This window comes from Neoarius graeffei, chromosome 24 (assembly GCF_027579695.1).
Source record: "Neoarius graeffei isolate fNeoGra1 chromosome 24, fNeoGra1.pri, whole genome shotgun sequence".
In the NCBI taxonomy this organism is placed as follows: Eukaryota; Metazoa; Chordata; class Actinopteri; order Siluriformes; family Ariidae; genus Neoarius; species Neoarius graeffei.
The window spans coordinates 23,399,185-23,417,073 of record NC_083592.1 but is presented as its reverse complement, the minus strand read 5'-3'; the positions used below and the strand labels follow the sequence as shown (position 1 = coordinate 23,417,073).

Sequence of the window (17,889 nt, the reverse complement as noted above, 5' to 3'; positions counted from 1 at the left end):
TTTAATTGGCAACAGGTCAGTCAGATGATTGGGTATAAAAAGAGCATCCCAGAGAGGCGGAGTCTCTCAGAAGTAAAGATGCGGAGGGGTTCACTGCTCTGTGAAAGACTGCATGGGCAAACAGTGCAACAATTTAAGAATAACGTTCCTCAATGTAAAACTGTAAAGAATTTGTGGATCACATCATCTATGATACATAATATCATTAAAAGACTCAGAGAATCTGGAGAAATCTCTGTATGCAAGAGACAAGGCTGAAAACTGACATTGGGTGCCTATGATCTTCAGGCCCTCAGGAGACACTGCATTAAAAGCAGACACGTGTTTGTAGTGGAAATCACTGTATGGGCTCAGGAACACTTCAGAAAACCATTGTCTGTGAAAACAGTTCATTACTGCATCCACAAATGCAAGTTAAAACCAGATATAAACAATATCCAGAAACACCGCCACCTTCTCTGAGCCTGAGCTCTTTTACGATGGACTGAGGCGAAGTGGAAAACTGTCCCAAGGTCTGATGAATCAAATGTAGAAATTCTTTCTAGAAATCATGGACCCCACATCCTCCAGGCTAAAGAGGAGAGGGACCATCCGGCTTGTTATCAGTGCACAGTTCAAAAGCCAGCATCTGTGATGGTATGAGGGTGCATTAGTGCACATGACATGGGGAGCTTGTACATCTGGGAAGGCATCATTAATGCTGAATGATATAAACACGTCTCAGAGCAACATGCTGCCATTCAGACAAAATCTTTTTCAGGGAAGGCCTTCCTTCTTTCAGCAAGACAACACCAAGCCGCTTTCTGCACATATTAAAACTGCATGGCTCCATAGTAAGAGTCCGGGTGCTAAACTGGCCTGCCTGCAGTCCAGACCTGTCTCCCGTTTAAAACATTTGGTGCATTATGAAGCGCAAAATACGACAAAGGAGACCCGAACTGTTGAGCAACTAAAATTGTATATCAGGCAAGAATGGGGCAACATTTCTTTTTCAAAACTACAGCAATCTGTCTCGTCATTTCCCAAATGTTTACAGAGTGTTGTTAAAAGTAGAGGTGATGCGACACAGTAGTAAACACGCCCCATCCCAACTTTTTTGAAACGTGTTGCTGACATCAAATTCAAAATGAGCATATATTTTTCAAAAAACAATAAAATTTCTCAGTTCCAACATTTGATATGGTGTCTTTGTACTATTTTCAAAGAAATATAACGTTTCCATGATTTGCAAATTGTTGCATTCTGTTTTTATTTACAGTTTACACAGCGTCCCAACTTTTTTGGAAGTGGGGTTGTAATTGGTTGATTAATAGTTGTTAAGAAGTTAATCAAAAAGAACTCCAGAACATGTAGATTAATGAGTTTATCGCAAAATGTTTTCTAATTTAAAAAAAATGTTAAAAATTGCATTAGAATCATTATATCCTTCCATTTCTATAACTTTACATCTTTACTAATGCTCCAATATCATCCTGCCATCTATAACTGCTCGCTGGTTTTCTAACTGCAAGTAAACTAGCTTGCATTTGTCAGGTAGACATGAGTGCAATTTGCATTATCATCCATCTATCTATTCATTATCTGTAGCCGCTTATCCTGTACAGGGTCGCAGGCAAGCTGGAGCCTATCCCAGCTGACTATGGGTGAGAGGCGGGGTACACCCTGGACAAGTCGCCAGGGCTGACACAAACAACCATTCACACTCACATTCACACCTACTGTCATGCTCCGCTCCGGACATCCACTCTGGAGATTACGAATCTCTCACGCCAGCGCCAATCTGAATCCGGAATGGGAATTCCTTCATGCCTGCAAGGGTTTTCTCTGCTGTTATAAAAACACCGTTCTCAGACAGGAACTTTGCCAGAATGTCTTGCTTTGCTTCTAGCCGTTTCTGTGCCTCTGTTATGTTACATGGTTGTTTGCTCAAGCTCATTTTTCTATTTCATGGTTTTTGCACTAAGGGTTTATTCTAGTTCATGTTTTTTTTGCACTAGGGTTTTGTTCTTGTTTTTTGTTTTTTTTGTCCTAGCATTTTTGTCCTTGCCTGTTTCATGTTTTTGTCTAGTTTTCTGTCTCTTGTTATCTGGATTATTTTTGCCATTTGTTTTTGTCCCATTTGTTTACCCTTGTGCCATGCCCTTTTCCCTGAATTAAATCTCTATATTTATTTGATTACTGTCTGTATTCTGCTTGTGGATCCTTATCTCACCACACCTCCACGACCCCTAACAGTACGTTCTGGCCAACATGGATCCAGCGGAACTCACCCATCTAAGAACGGCCATCCAGCAACAAGGGACTTTCCTTGGGACCCATCAGCAAGACCTTCAACAGATTACACAGAACCTCGCCACCCTGTCCAACTCACTCAACCTCCTCACCACACAAATGCAGCACTATCAAGCCATGCCTACCTCTGCCCAGCAGTCTCCAATTTCAGCTCCTGGCAGTGCCTTTTCCCATGAGCCGAGACTCCCAGCGCCTTGGCTCTACAATGGAGAGCCAGGTATTTGTAGATCGTTCTTGTCTCAATGCTCATTGATCATGGAGCTGCAACCTCTGACCTTCCCCACAGAACACTCCCAGGTGGCATATATCATCATGCTCCTCACTGGCAAGGCCAGGGAGTGGGGAACAGCAGTCTGGGATGCCGACGCTCCCTTCTGCTCCTGTTTCAAAATTTCTCCAAAGAGATGAGGTGAACTTTTGATCGCTCTCTATCCGGCCGGGAGGCCACTAGGGAACTTATGGAGCTGCAGCAGGGGTCCCGGTCTGCCTTGGACTATGCCATCAAGTTCCAGACATTGGTAGCATCATGCGGTTGGAACAAGAATGCCCAGGTTGACGCATTCTTGCATGGCTTGTCTGACATCATTAAGGATGAGCTGGTATCATGGGAACTGCCATCGGACCTCTCCAGTCTCATGGACCTTGCCAACTGCATTGATGCCCAGATCCAGCAATGGAAGAGAGAGAAGACCCACCCCAGCTTCACCTCCTCTCCACCTCCCACCTTGTCCGTCGAACCTATGCAGCTAGACCGGGTACAGGTGTCAGTGGAGGAACGACAACGCCAGCGGAGCACAGTGTCCTATTTCTACTGCGGTCAGTGAGGACATATCTGCCGAGCCTGCCTGCTAAAAGGACGAGCCCCACCAGTGAATCGAGGGGCCCTGGTGGGCAACACTCAGATCCAGCTCCCCGCTGATCGACCATTACTCCCTGTCATCATTATCTATGACAACCAGCATCACCATCTCCAGGCCCTCATCGACTCAGGGGCAGACAGAACCCTAATCTGCTCTGCCACTGCCAAGCATCTGGGAATCCTGCTACCCGCCCTTGATGCCCCCTCACTGTCCTGACACTCAATGGCACCGGCTTGACCACCATCACCCACCTTACTGTCCCGCTCACCCTGAGGATTTCTGGTAACCACTCAGAAACCATCCAGCTCCATGTCATGAACAGCCCCCACGTACCCATCATCCTAGGATTACCCTGGTTAACGCTGCACAGCCCTCACCTAAACTGGGCCAATAACACCATCCTAGGCTGGAGCCATTCCTGCCTAGCTTCCTGCCTGAACTCCGCTCTGCCTCCCGCCAGACCACTGCAGCCTCCAGCCAGCGAGTTTCCCGACCTCTCTCATGTGCCTCCGGAATACCTGGACTTAAGACTTGTTTTCAGCAAGACCCAAGCAGTGTCCCTCCCTCCTCACAGACTCTATGACTGCAGAATCAACCTCCTGCCTGGGACAGCGCTACCCAAAGGGTGACTCTACTCTCTGTCTCCCTTCGGAAGGCAAGCTATGGAGAAGTACATCTCAGAGTCTCTGGCAGCTGGGATCATCCACCCTTCTTCCTCCCCAGCAGGGGCAGGATTCTTCTTTGTGGATAAGAAGGACAAGTCACTCCGCCCATGCATTGATTATCGAGGTCTCAACACCATCACAGTCAAGAACCGCTACCCACTACTGCTCATGACCATGGCCTTTGAACTACTCCAAGGAGCCAAGATATTCACCAAGTTGGACTTACGCAATGCCTACCATCTCATCAGGATCAGGGAGGGGAATGAGTGGGAGATGGCCTTCAACACCACCACTGGCCACTACGAGTACCTCATGGTCCCTTTCGGCCTGACCAACGCGCCCACAGTCTTCCAGGCACTCATCAATGACATCCTGAGGGACTTTCTCAATATCTTCATTTTTGTGTACCTGGATGACATCCTGATCTTCTCTCACTCCCTGGAGGAACATCGGGGCCACGTCTGGCAGGTCCTCCAGCACCTGCTAGAAAATAAGCTATATGTCAAGGTGCAGAAAAGTGAATTTCACCAAAGCTCTGTTTCATTTCTGGGGTTCATCATTTCCCCAGCTAGGATCCAGATGGACCCCCTCAAGCTTGAGGCAGTTGCTGACTGGCCCACCCCATCCTTGTGATGAGAGCTAGAGCATTTCTTGAGATTTTCCGATTTCTACAGGTGCTTTATCCGCAACTTCAGCACAGTGGCCGGACCTCTCATAACCTCGACTAAGACCTCATTCAAGTTGGGGGGAGGAAGCAGAGAGAGCCTTCTCCGTGCTCAAGCACAAGTTTACCACAGCACCCATTCTCACCATACCCAATCCCACAAAACAGTTTATCATGGAGGTTGATGCTTCCGAGTCTGGGGTCGAAGCCATCCTCTCCCAGAGGGCCAATGATAACAAGGTCCACCCCTGCTCCCTTCTTCTCTCACCGGCTGTCCCCTGCTGAACAAACTTACGGCATCGGCGACAGAGAGCTGTTAGCCGTCAAGCTAGCCTTAGAGGAGTGGAGGCACTGGCTCGAGGGGTCGGATCTCCCCTTCCTCATCTGGACCGACCACAAGAATCTGGAATACCTCAAATCCGCCAAACACCTTAACTCATGGCAAGCCCAATGGTCTCTCTTCTTCTCCCATTTCCAATTCATGCTCGTCTACCACCCAGACTCCAAGAACGGCAAACCTGATGCCCTGTCCAGGATATTCTCTGCCCACCAGGAGTAGTCTAGTATGCCTGAAACCATCCTCCCTCCATGCTGTCTGGTGGGGGCCACCCTACTTGAAGTAGAGACATTGGTGCAGAAGGCCTTGGAGTAGGACCCCAGAGGAGGTAACGGAAGCAACATACCACCTAACCATCTGCTTGTTCCCTGTTCTGTGCGAACCCAGGTGCTGCAGTGGGATCATGGCTCCAAGTTGGCTTGTCACCCAGGAGCTCCTCTAACCCTGGCACTCATCCAACAGCACTTCTGGTGGCCATCCATCAAGGAAGACATCCAGGAGTTCGTGGCAGCCTGCGACACATGTGCCCAGAACAAGACAGCCAATCGACCCCCTGCTGGCTTGCTAAGACTCCTCTTGATTTCTCATCAACCCTGGTCTCACATCGCCCTGGACTTCATCACAGGACTCCCCACTTCAGGTGGCAACACATGCATCCTCACAGTTATTGACCGGTTCTCCAAGACAGTTCATTTCATCCCTCTGCCCAAGCTTCCCACAGCTAAAGAAACTGCCGAATTACTCATCCTTCATGTTTTCTGCCTACATGGACTCTCCACTGACATAGTTTCTGACCGGGGTCCTCAGTTCACTGCGCAATTCTGGAGGGCCTTCTGTAAACTCCTCGGGGCCTCCTGTAGCCTTTCCTCAGGGTTCCATCCTCAAACCAATGGCCAGGCAGAATGGGAAAATCAAGCTTTGGAGGTGGCACTCAGGTGCATGACATCCAGGGATGCCACTTCTTGGAGTAAGTACTTACCTTGGGTCGAGTACGCTCACAACACTCTCCCTTCATCTGCCACAGGCCTTTCACCCTTCCAGTGCTCCCTAGGTTACCAACCACCACTCTTCCCCAATCAAGAGGAGGAGGTCGCCATACCCTCAGCCCAGCCCTTCATACGCCGCTGCAGGAGGACGTGGGCATTGGCTCGGAGAAGATTCATTCACTCCACCCTAGCATCCAAGAGGCAGACTGACAAACACCACTCTAAGACACCCACTTACCAGGTGGGGCAGCGAGTCATGCTCTCCACGTGCCATCTGCCACTCAGAACCGTCTCCCGCAAGCTGGCGCCCAGATACCTAGGACCCTTCCTCATCAGCAAGGTAATCAATCCATATTCCGTCAGACTGGCATTACCACTCACCATGCGACATATTCACCCCACTTTCCATGTGTCACAGCTTAAACCTCTGGTCTCTAGTTCTTTGCTTCCACCCTCCAAAGCCCCTCCTCCTCCCAGGCTCATTGATGGTGGCGAAGCCTACATGATAAAAAAGCTGCTGAAGGCATGGCAGCGAGGCAGAGGACTCCAGTATCTGGTGGACTGGGAGGGTTATGGTCCCGAGGAGAGAAGTTGGGTCCCCGCCAGGTTCATTTTGGACCCAACCCTCATCTCTGACTTCCACCAGCAACACCCCGATGCACTTCCTAAAGTGCCTGGAGGCGCTTATTGAAGGGGGGGTACTGTCATGCTCCACTCTGGACATCCACTCCGGAGATTACGAATCTCTCACACCAGTGCCAATCCGAATCCAGAACAGGAATTCCTTCATGCCTGCATTCACTTCCTGGTTTTCTTTGCTGTTATAAAAACGCCATTCTCAGACAAGAACTTTGCCAGAACGTCTCACTTTGCTTCTAACCATTTCTGTGCCTCTGTTCTGTTTCATGGTTATTTGCTCAAGCTCATTTTTCTATTTCATGGTTTTTGTACTAAAGGTTTATTTCTAGTTCATGTTTTTTTGCACTAGGGTTCTATTTCGTTTCTCCTGACCGCCAGAGGCGGTGCTTTCAGCACATGGATATCCATCACACGAATGTGCAGGTCAAGTAATAGTAACAACAAAGTCACATGTGACCTGGGTGACGTCACCCCATGACCCCGGCACAAAAGACCGGTGAACCCAGGAAGTGACCTCTTGCATCTTCTCACGTTTTGCAGGTTGCGAGTTGGATTGGAATTTGGACAAAGTGCAGTGTTAAGTTTCGTTACCCGTGGGGTTGGGGCTATGCTTACGCATCCCCCAAGAAACTGCGTTAAGTCCATCAATTCTTTTTTTTTCTCTTGTCGTTGTATTCGTATTGTTTTGTTACTCCGTTAGCTGAGTGCTCTCGCTTGGTGGAGTTAGCTGACTAGCCCTCCGAGGCGGTGTCCTCACCGCTGGAGGCCGGCTTGTTTTCATTCAGGTAAGTGGTTTTCATTTCATTTGAATTAAAGCGGTGTTTCTCGCCGCTGTTTTGTTATCAGTTCTGTGGCGCACGGCGCCTATTTTTGTTAGTATTATCGACCGCCTTGTTTTGTGTAGCCTTGCCTCTGGCCTGTTCATGGGCTGGCTGTCTTGTGTGTTTTAGCGGTGTATGATGTCTTCTCACGCTAGTGAGTGACTGTTTAGTTGCGGCAGTCTTTTAAACCCACGGCAGTAGGCTCACGGTTCGCGAGGTCTGGGTGCTCCCGCTTAGGCCCTCGCACCATTTTCTTCCGACCACGGGTGTGTTCGCCCGGTCGTTTTTTGTTGCCGCCTGATTGTTTATTTTGTGTTACTTACTAATTATTGGGGTGTTCTCGCCCTATTTTTTAAGTTCCCTTCTGCCAGCCAGGTGTCATGGACCTATTCTCTGACATCCCCCGGGCCTCGGGGGGACAGGACATGGTGCCGGCTGCAGCAGTGGGGCCCAGCAAGCGCCGTGGGGCTCCCCCACACGTCTCCGCTTCCAAGGTGAAAAAGAAACGCTCGGGCGATTTGGCTCGGAAGGTGGAGGTGATGTCCGCCGAGCTGGAGGAGATGAAGGCCCTGCTGGTGAATCTCCAGCCTCCGCCACAGGGCAGCAGTGTTCCCGCAGCCACCCCATCTGCCTGGCAGCCCGACCATTCGCCATCACCACCGCTTCTGCCACCGGCAGTTGATGCATGTGGCCTGGATGAGCTGTCGATCCAGGCGTCGGAGAGCTTTGACTGCGGTGGGTCTGATGGTCACGACTCCACCTCTCTGGCCGGTTCCCAGGCCACCAGCCATGGCACCGTGGCAGCGTTGGAAGGCGGACGCTCATCCATCCAGCCAACACTGAGGGCTGCATTGGCCCATCTGGGTTTGGACACACCCCTGGTGGCCCAGTATCAGAGTGCTTTTTTCAGAGGCTCCACACAGCCTTCCTCATTGTCTGTTCCGCCCTCGGCCCCATACATCGAGGAGTTAGAGGTGTTGGGCGGACCCCAGATGCCTTTTCCACCTCCCTAGTGACTGCAGGGCCCTGGCAGCAATGCAGGATGCCCCTACCTATGGCCTCCAGCAGATGCCCAACATTGAGCCCTCCATGGCTGCCCTCGCCCTTTCGCCCAATGAGGCTCTGCGGCCTGACGCCCGATGCCCCCGCACTCAATGCCGTGTGACTGACAGCCTCATCGTGTGGGGATACGACACGGCGGCATGAATGGGTCATATCGACAATTCCATGTCCCACCTGCTGCTGGCCCTCGCCCAGACACTGGAGGGGACGAGCGCGGCATCATGGGAGCTGTGCAACGCAGCTCTCCAGGCCTTTGCCTACTCGTCGCGGGAACTGGGCCGGCTGATGTCATATCTCACCCTCGCCCACCGGCAGATATGGCTAGCGCAGTCCCCTCTGGCCGAGCCCGACCAGCGTGTGCTGCGCTCTCTCCCTGTTGTCCCCGGGGAGCTGTTTGGTGAGGCCGCTCAACAAGCCCTGGACCGGAGTGCCCAGGTCGTCCAGGCGCGACAGCAGTTCGCTGGCCTCCGCCAGGTCTACCACCACGGCAACGCTGCCCAGTCCTTCAGGGGGCCCACACCAACTCCGTCTCGGCCACACACCCGCCAGGAGACCAGACGGGTTGATGACGTTCGTCGCCCCACCACCTCCCGGACCCGCGGCGCCGCCCCCTACACCCAGTCCGCTCCTCGTCGCCCCCCTGGTGACCGACAGGGGTGGTCTGGGCGGCGCTGACATCAGCGCGCCGGCGGTCGGCCGCTTTTCCAGCGAACAGCTCCAACGCTGGAGAGCGTTGACCCCAGACCCCTGGGTGCTGGTGACCCTCACCGAGGGTTACCGCATCCAGTTCTGCTGCTGACCGCCGCATTTTCATGGGGTCAAACACACCACCATGAGCCATCCAGGGAAGTCCCTCGTCCTCCGGCAGGAAATCGCCACCCTCCTGGAGAAAGGAGCAATCTCTCCCGTCGACAGGCAGAGACAGCAAGGTGGGTTCTACTCCAGGTATTTTCTGGTTCCGAAGAAGGACGGCAGTATCCGCCTGATCCTCGACCTGAGGTCCCTCACCTCTCACTTGAAGACCATGAGATTCCGCATGCTGCGTACAGTGGACGTCTTACACCACATCCAGGCGGGCGACTGGTTTGCCACCGTCGACCTGAAAGATGCCTACTTCCATGTTCCCATTGCGCCACACCACAGGCAGTTCCTGCGGTTTGCCTTAGAGGGCCAGGCTTTCAAGTTCAATGTTCTGCCCTTTGGGATATCGCTGGCACCCCGTGTGTTCACCAGGTGTGTGGCAGCGGCATTGGCACCACTTCAGGCACGGGGTTTGCGTGTCCTGCCTTATCTGGACGACTGGCTCGTCTGTTCACGGTCAGCAGCTCAGGCCCACACCGACATCGCGACTGTGCTCTCACATGTCGCAGAGCTGGGGCTCAGGGTGAATTACAAGAAGAGCTCGCTGGTGCCCAGCCAGGAGACGATTTTCTTGGGCATGCACCTGGATTCGAGGTCATTGATGGCAACCCCCTCCCAGACCAGGATCCACAACATCCGCCTGCTGCTTGGCCGCTTCGGACGGGGCAGGTCACTCGCCCTGAAGACCTTTCAGCGCCTGTTGGGCATGCTTACGGCAGCCTCCTCTCTGGTCCTGCTGGGGCTCCTGGACTTACGTCCACTTCAGAGGTGGCTCAACGGTCTCCACCTCCACCCGGCGCTGCACGGGCACAGGCTTGTGAAGGTGATGGATACTTTTTGCAGGCTCCTCCGTCCATGGAGGAGGAGGGCTTACCTTCTGCAGGGTGTTCCGCTGGCGGCTATCCCCTCCCAGAAGGAGGTCATCACCACGGATGCTTCCCTGGGAGGTTGGGGTGCAGTCTGGCAATGCCGGACCGTCAGAGGCTACTGGAATCCAGGGCAGCGACAGCAGCACATCAACGTGCTGGAGCTATGGGCTGTGTTCCTCGGCCTACAGCACTTCCTCCCAGGCCTGGCCGGCAGACACGTTCTGGTGCGGACGGACAACGCTACGGTAGTGTACTACATCAACCACCAGGGAGGCACCAAGTCCCTCCAGTGCTTGGAAGTGGCCGGCCAACTTCTGCGGTGGGCCCATCAACATCTCTTGAGCCTGCGTGCCATGTACTTGCCAGGCACTGCCAACAGGGCAGCGGATCTGCTGTCCTGCCAGGACCCTGATCCCGGGGAATGGAGACTCAACCCAGCGGTGGTTCTCACCATCTGGGAACATTTTGGCAGGGCAGAGGTGGACCTCTTTGCCTGCCAGGAGTCGACACACTGCCCCCTGTGGTTCAGCCTCCACGGCCCCAGCTCCCTGGGCCAGGACGCGCTGGCGCATGCTTGGCCGAGGCAGCTGCTGTATGCCTTCCCCCCTCTGCCGCTGATCGTGCCGACCCTACACAGGGTTGTGATGGACCACCATGGGCTGCTGCTTGTCGCCCCTCGGTGGCTGGGCCGAGTGTGGTTTCCCAAGTTGCTGCAACTTCTGAACGGTGACCCCTGGTGCCTGCCAGTGAGGACGGACCTGCTATCACAGCTGGGAGGGCAGATCTGGCACCCGGATCCAGCCCGTCTGCAGCTCTGGGTGTGGCCACTGAAGGGCTGGACCCCCTGCTAGGTCTTTGTGAGCCGGCAGTGGTCAACACCATTGCAAGCTCTCGGGCACCCTCCACCAATGCCCTCTACGCCAACAGATGGAGGCTTTTCTCCAACTGGTGCTTGACTCGGGGGGGAGGAGCCTACATGCTGCCCCCTGCCGACCATTCTACTGTTCCTCCAGTCTCTGTTTGACAAGGGTCTTACTCCTTCCACCATCAAGGTCTATGCAGCTGCCATCTCTGCTCAGCATGGCAGAGTTGGGGGAAGGACCGTGGGGTCCCACCCCTTGGTGGCACGTTTCTTGAAGGGTGCTCTCCGGTTGAGACCCCCCCGACGGAGCCGGGTACCCACATGGGATCTTCACTTGGTGCTGCAGGCTCTCTGCGACGCACCGTTTGAGCCCCTGCTCACGGCAGACATTTCATGGCTCTCCCTGAAGACTGCTTTTCTTCTGGCCATTACATCGACGAGGCGCATCGGGGAATTACACGCGCTGTCAGTCAGTGGCGAGTGCCTGCAGTGGCACTCCGGCGACAGTGGGGTCACTCTGTGGCCTAACCCCTCTTTCCTCCTGAAGACCCTCTCTGCTACCTTCGTCAACCAGCCCCTTAGCGTTGCGGCGTTCGAGGCGGGCCATGGTGAGAGGTCGGAACTTTTGTGCCCAGTTCGCGCCCTCAGGGTGTACGTGTCCCGTACGGAGGGCTTCCGTAGGAGTGACGCCCTGTTTCTGTGCCACACAGGGCTGAGGAGGGGTCTGGTGCTCTCTAAACAGAGGCTATCCAAGTGGATAGTCGAGGCCATATTACATGCCTACAGGCACAGTGGCTCCCCAATTCCTCCGGCTGTCAGGGCGCACTCTGCACGGGGCGTGGCAGCCTCATGGGCATCACTGAAGGGTGTACCCCTTTCAGACATATGCAGCGCAGCCTCCTGGGCGTCCAGCTGCACCTTCACCAGGTTTTACCGTCTTAATGTCGTCCCACATAATCCTGTGGCGACGGCCATCATTCCAGGCCTGTCGCAGCAGCACTGAGTACGGGTAGGCACTCCTCATGACCTGGTTGGTATTAGTCATCCATGTGCTGAAAGCACCGCCTCTGGCGGTCAGGAGAAACAAAATAGAACGAGGGTTATGTATATAACTGCGGTTCTATGAGTTTCGGATGACCGCCAGAGCTTGGCAGTCACTCGGAGTGTACACGAGAAGATTTGCCAAGAGGTCACTTCCTGGGTTCACTGGTCTTTTGTGCCGGGGTCACGGGGTGATGTCACCCAGGTCACACGTGACTTTGTTGTTACTATTACTCGACCTGCACGTTCGTGTGATGGATATCCATGTGCTGAAAGCACCGCCTCTGGCGGTCATCCAAAACTCATAGAACCGCGGTTATATACATAATCCTCATTTTTTTCTTGTTTTTGTTTTTTGTTCTAGCATTTTTGTCCTTGCCTGTTTCGTGTTTTTGTCTAGTTTTCTGTCTCTTGTTATCTGGATTATTTTTGCCATTTGTTTTTGTTGCATTTGTTTACCCTTGTGCCATGCCATTTTCCTTGAATTAAATCTCTCTATTTATTTGATTACTGCCTGTGTTCTGCTTGTGGATCCTTATCTCACCACACCTCCATGACCCCTAACACCTACGGTCAATTTAGAGCCACCAATTAACCTAACCTGCATGTCATTGGACTGTGGGGGAAAACGGAGCACCCGGTGGAAACCCATGCAGAAAGATGCAAACTCTACACAGAAAGGCCATCGCCAGCCGCTGGGCTTGAACTCAGGACGTTCTTGCTGTGAGGCAACAGTGCTAACTACTACACCACCTTGCATTATCATATTCTCAGTACATAATTTAACAGTAGCCTTTTTCCAATGCTTTTTGGCTACAAGTTGATATGTATGTACAACCCTGATTCCAAAAAAGTTGGGACAAAGTAGAAATTGTAAATAAAAATGGAATGCAATAATTTACAAATCTCAAAAACTGATATTGTATTCACGATAGAACATAGACAACATATCAAATGTCAAAAGTGAGACATTTTGAAATTTCATGCCAAATATTGGCTCATTTGAAATTTCATGACAGCAACACATCACTCAACACATCACTCAACCATGGAAGGAACATCACTCAACCATCAACCAGCCACCCACAGGAGCTCCTCGCGATATTTCTGACTGGACAGTCAGAACGTTACTCAGAAGAGTAGCCCAAGGATCACTTGAAAATAGTTCTAGAAAGAGAAAAAATTAGACAATGCACTCCACAGTCATGGTCTCCATTCTTGATCACTCTAGAAGACTCCATTATTGAAAAAAGGCATTTTGAAGCTTGATTGCTCCAGAACATTTGGAGAAGCCTGTAAATTATTGGGAGAATGTACAACGCTGATTCCAAAAAGTTGGGACAAAGTACAAATTGTAAATAAAAACGGAATGCAATAATTTACAAATCTCAAAAACAGATATTGTATTCACAATAGAACATAGACAACATATCAAATCTCGAAAGTGAGACATTTTGAAATTTCATGTCAAATATTGGCTCATTTGAAATTTCATGACAGCAACACATCTCAAAAAAGTTGGGACAGGGGCAATAAGAGGCTGGAAAAGTTAAAGGTACAAAAAAAGGAACAGCTGGAGGACCAAATTGCAACACATTAGGTCAATTGGCAATAGGTCATTAACATGACTGGGTATAAAAAGAGCATCTTGGAGTGGCAGCGGCTCTCAGAAGTAAAGATGGGAAGAGGATCACCAATCCCCCTAATTCTGTGCCGACAAATAGTGGAGCAATAATCAGAAAGGAGTTCGACAGTGTAAAATTGCAAAGAGTTTGAACATATAATCATCTACAGTGCATAATATCATCAAAAGATTCAGAGAATCTGGAAGAATCTCTGTGCATAAGGGTCAAGGCCGGAAAACCATACTGGGTGCCCGTGATGTTCAGGCCCTTAGATGGGACTGCATCACATACAGGCATGCTTCTGTATTGGAAGTCACAAAATGGGCTCAGGAATATTTCCAGAGAACATTATCTGTGAACACAATTCACCGTGCCATCCGCCATTGCCAGCTAAAACTCTATAGTTCAAAGAAGAAGCTGTATCTAAACATGATCCAGAAGCGCAGACATCTTCTCTGGGCCAAGGCTCATTTAAAATGGACTGTGGCAAAGTGGAAAACTGTTCTGTGGTCAGACAAATCAAAATTTGAAGTTCTTTATGGAAATCAGGGACGCTGTGTCATTCGGACTAAAGAGGAGAAGGACGACCCAAGTTGTTATCAGTGCTCAGTTCAGAAGCCTGCATCTTTGATGGTATGGGGTTACGTTAGTGCACGTGGCATGGGCAGCTTACACATCTGGAAAGACACCATCAATGCTGAAAGGTATATCCAGGTTCTAGAGCAACATATGCTCCCATACAGATGACGCCTCTTTCAGGGAAGACCTTGCATTTTCCAACATGACAATGCCAAACCACATACTGCATCAATTACAGCATCATGGCTGCATAGAAGAAGGGTCTGGGTACTGAACTGGCCAGCCTGCAGTCCAGATCTTTCACCCATAGAAAACATTTGGCACATCATAAAACGGAAGATACGACAAAAAAGACCTAAGACAGTTGAGCAACTAGAATCCTACATTAGACAAGAATGGGTTAACATTCAAATCCCTAAACTTGAGCAACTTGTCTCCTCAGTCCCCAGACGTTTACAGACTGTTGTAAAGAGAAAAGGGGATGTCTCACAGTGGTAAACATGGCCTTGTCCCAACTTTTTTGAGATGTGTTGTTGTCATGAAATTTAAAATCACCTAATTTTTCTCTTTAAATGATACATTTTCTCAGTTTAACATTTGATATGTCATCTATGTTCTATTCTGAATAAAATATGGAATTTTGAAACTTCCACATCATTGCATTCCATTTTTATTTACAATTTGTAATTTGTCCCAACTTTTTTGGAATCGGGGTTGTACCACATTGTTCTTTAATTTCTGTAAGTATTCTCTAATTTGAATACTTGGTGTGGTATACAGTTTGAGCCCATATCCTAAACTTCCTGATCAGTTTTTAACAGAAGTACAGCCAGTTACACTCAACTTTAAATGGGAAAAAAATAAAAAATAAATAATGCTTTAACAAATTTGAGCCAAACATAAACTGAATCACCCATCCAAGAAGAGTTCAACATTTTAAAATATATAATGTATAAAATATATTTTTGAGGTTGAAAGTAATTTAATCAAGTATCAAAATTAAACCATGTGTTGAATCAACATGGGTTGAAAAGCATATGCTTTCAGGGGTATGTGCTTGCCTTTTCTCCCAGGCAACCTCCACCACTGTGATCCGCTGTAGAAAGGATGGGAACTGGACTGGCTCTTTCCGGCTCTGTCCACAGCTAAAAAGCCAGTGCTCCCTCCCTCAGAACCTAAGCCTGGACATCAACCTCAGCTGCAACAGGGGGCATGGCATTGGTTTGTACAAACACATAGACAGTCCACCTACAGTCATTGCCAGGGCCAGTTTTTGTCAATTTAAAATCCCAAATCAGAAAAAGTTGGGGTGGTATGGAAAATGCAAGAAATAAGTTATTTCTAAATTTACTTTGACTTGTATTTCATTGCATACAGTATGAACCCAATATATTTCATGTTTTCTGGTCAACTTCATTTCATTTAACCATTCCTTGGTTTCAGGCCTGCAATATATTCCAAAAAGAAGTTGGGACAGGGGCAATTTGGGCTTGTAAGGAGGTAAAACAATTAAAGAATGGTGTGATTTGAAACAGGTGATGTCAACAGGTGACTGTAATCATGATTTGACACAAAATCAGGAAAAGCTTAGTTTTTGAGGAGCAAAAATGATCTCCAGTTTGTCAATAAATGTGTGAGAAAATTATAGAAATGTTTAAAAACAATGTTCTTCAAAGAAAGATATGAAAGGATTTGGATATTTCACTCTCAATGGTGCATAATATCATTAAATAATTCAAGGAATCTGGAGGAATTTCGGTGCATAAAGGACAAGGGTGCAAGCCTAAGCTGAACACACCTGACCTCTGATCCCTCAGATGCACTGCATCAAGAACTGTCGTTCATTTATAGCTGATATAACCACATGGGTTTGGGACTAAGAAGAAGAAGCCTTTATTTGTCACATATACACTCAAACACAGACTTAAAGGACATGGGACATGAAACATAAATGCATGCTATATCAGTTTCTTTCCATTAAAAATATGAAATAATTGCATCAACAAATACAAAATTATCTATTAAATTCAGCAAAATTGTTATATTCGTGATGATTATATGGCATTTCTGCTCGAGCTCCGATATGCATATTTTACAACCGGAAGAGCCTCTGTCACGTGATCATACGTCACAAAAACTTTCGGGTACAGCACAAGCGGGTAGATGAATATGGAGAAGTGTGAATCGTGATGATGACGAACGTGACAAAATAGTTTTTGTGTCTTGGATGACAAGAAAATTGTTTTGTTTTTAGAGTGTTTAACGTATATTGAACATCATGGTGTATTGCGACCTCCCAGTCAGTCAGACGCGCTGTTACTCCTGTTAGCAATGTAGCTAGGCTCAGCATGGCCAATGGTATTTTTTGGGGCTGTAGTTAGATGCGACCAAACTCTTCCATGTTTTTCCTGTTTACATAGGTTTATATGACCAGTGACATGAAACAAAGTTCAGTTACACAAATTGAAACGTGGCGATTTTCTATGCTATGGAAAGTCCGCACTATAATGACAGGCGTACTAACACCTTCTGCGCGCTTCGACAGCGCATTGATACCTTCACTCGGAGTTGTACCATTATTTTTTAGACAGGGCGGACGGACCAGGGCATTCGCCCGCCTGGCCGTGCCCGACGAGGAGCGCTCTCGGCCGGCTTGGGAGGCAGACGGCAGCCCCTCCTGGAAGTGTGGTTTTACCATGGGCCTCATGCGGTAAGGATTAGTATTATAATTTTGGGTGTATCAATTATTGATTATCATAATTCTGACTCGTTTCGCCATTTTGAATGTTTTCATCTCGGACTCTGGAAGCATTGTATCTCAATCAATCTCGAAAAATATCAGCAAAAAACCCTAGCTTGCAACGGACTTTAGCTAGATCTATGATGAACTTTCAATGTATGATACAAAAATAATACTTCTTTCAACAGATCATTAGCCTTTGAGCAGAATTGTTTTTAACTTACCAGGATGTGTTATCGAGCCGACCGCTTTCAGTTTCATGGGGATTGAATGAACTCTCACTCTCAGAATCATCTGACCCATCAGAGTAAAGACAAGATCTATGTTCATGTGAATTTCCAGCTATCGGTTCGAATTGATAGGGTCTAACTTCACATCTCTGTGAAACATTGGGAATGTCACTGTCGATGGTGTCCATTTCGGTAACCTGTTTACATTAGATACCCAAGCGCTGGCTCCTTGAAAAGTTTTTGTGACGTCATGGGTCATGTGACTGCTTAGCTAATTAACGAATCGTTTTATGCTGATGTATAAAAAAGTTGAATAATGTGATGATTTTCACATTTTTGACGCCCTGCAGTGATTTAGATGGCATTTCTTATGTCCTTTATACATAATTATACCCAGAAAAAAATCCATGTCCCATGTCCTTTAAGCACACAGTGAAATGTCTCCTCTGCATTTAACCCATCTGAAGCAGTAAACACACATGCACATATACCCAGAGCAGTGGGCAGCTATGCTACAGTGCCCAGGGAGCAGTTGGGGGTTAGGTGCCTTTCTCAAGGGCACTTCAGCCCAACCTCAGGCCATGGCTGCCCCATGTTAACCTAACTGCATGTCTTTGAACTGTAGAGGAAACCGGAGCACCCGGAGGAAACCCATGCAGACACATGCAAACTCCACACAGAAAGGCCCCCATTGGCTGCTGGGCTCGAACCCAGAACCTTCATGCTGTGAGGTGACAGTGCTAACCACTACATTAC

At 49.2% G+C, this 17,889-nt stretch overlaps 1 protein-coding gene across 5 annotated transcripts in view; it reads left to right on the top strand.

The window, feature by feature from the left end:
• Positions 1-17,889, top strand: part of pappab (pregnancy-associated plasma protein A, pappalysin 1b) — a 303,242-nt gene that overhangs the window by 243,278 nt on the left and 42,075 nt on the right. For 2 of the 5 annotated variants that reach the window (XM_060906900.1, XM_060906899.1), the window contains exon 18: positions 15,211-15,384. In XM_060906900.1, coding sequence (XP_060762883.1) covers positions 15,211-15,384 — 174 coding nt within the window. Of the gene's footprint in view, positions 1-1,258; positions 1,269-3,153; positions 3,180-5,458; positions 5,506-5,975; positions 6,006-15,210; positions 15,385-17,889 lie in introns of all 5 variants that reach the window. The other 3 variants (XM_060906902.1, XM_060906904.1, XM_060906903.1) reach the window with 3 other exon arrangements.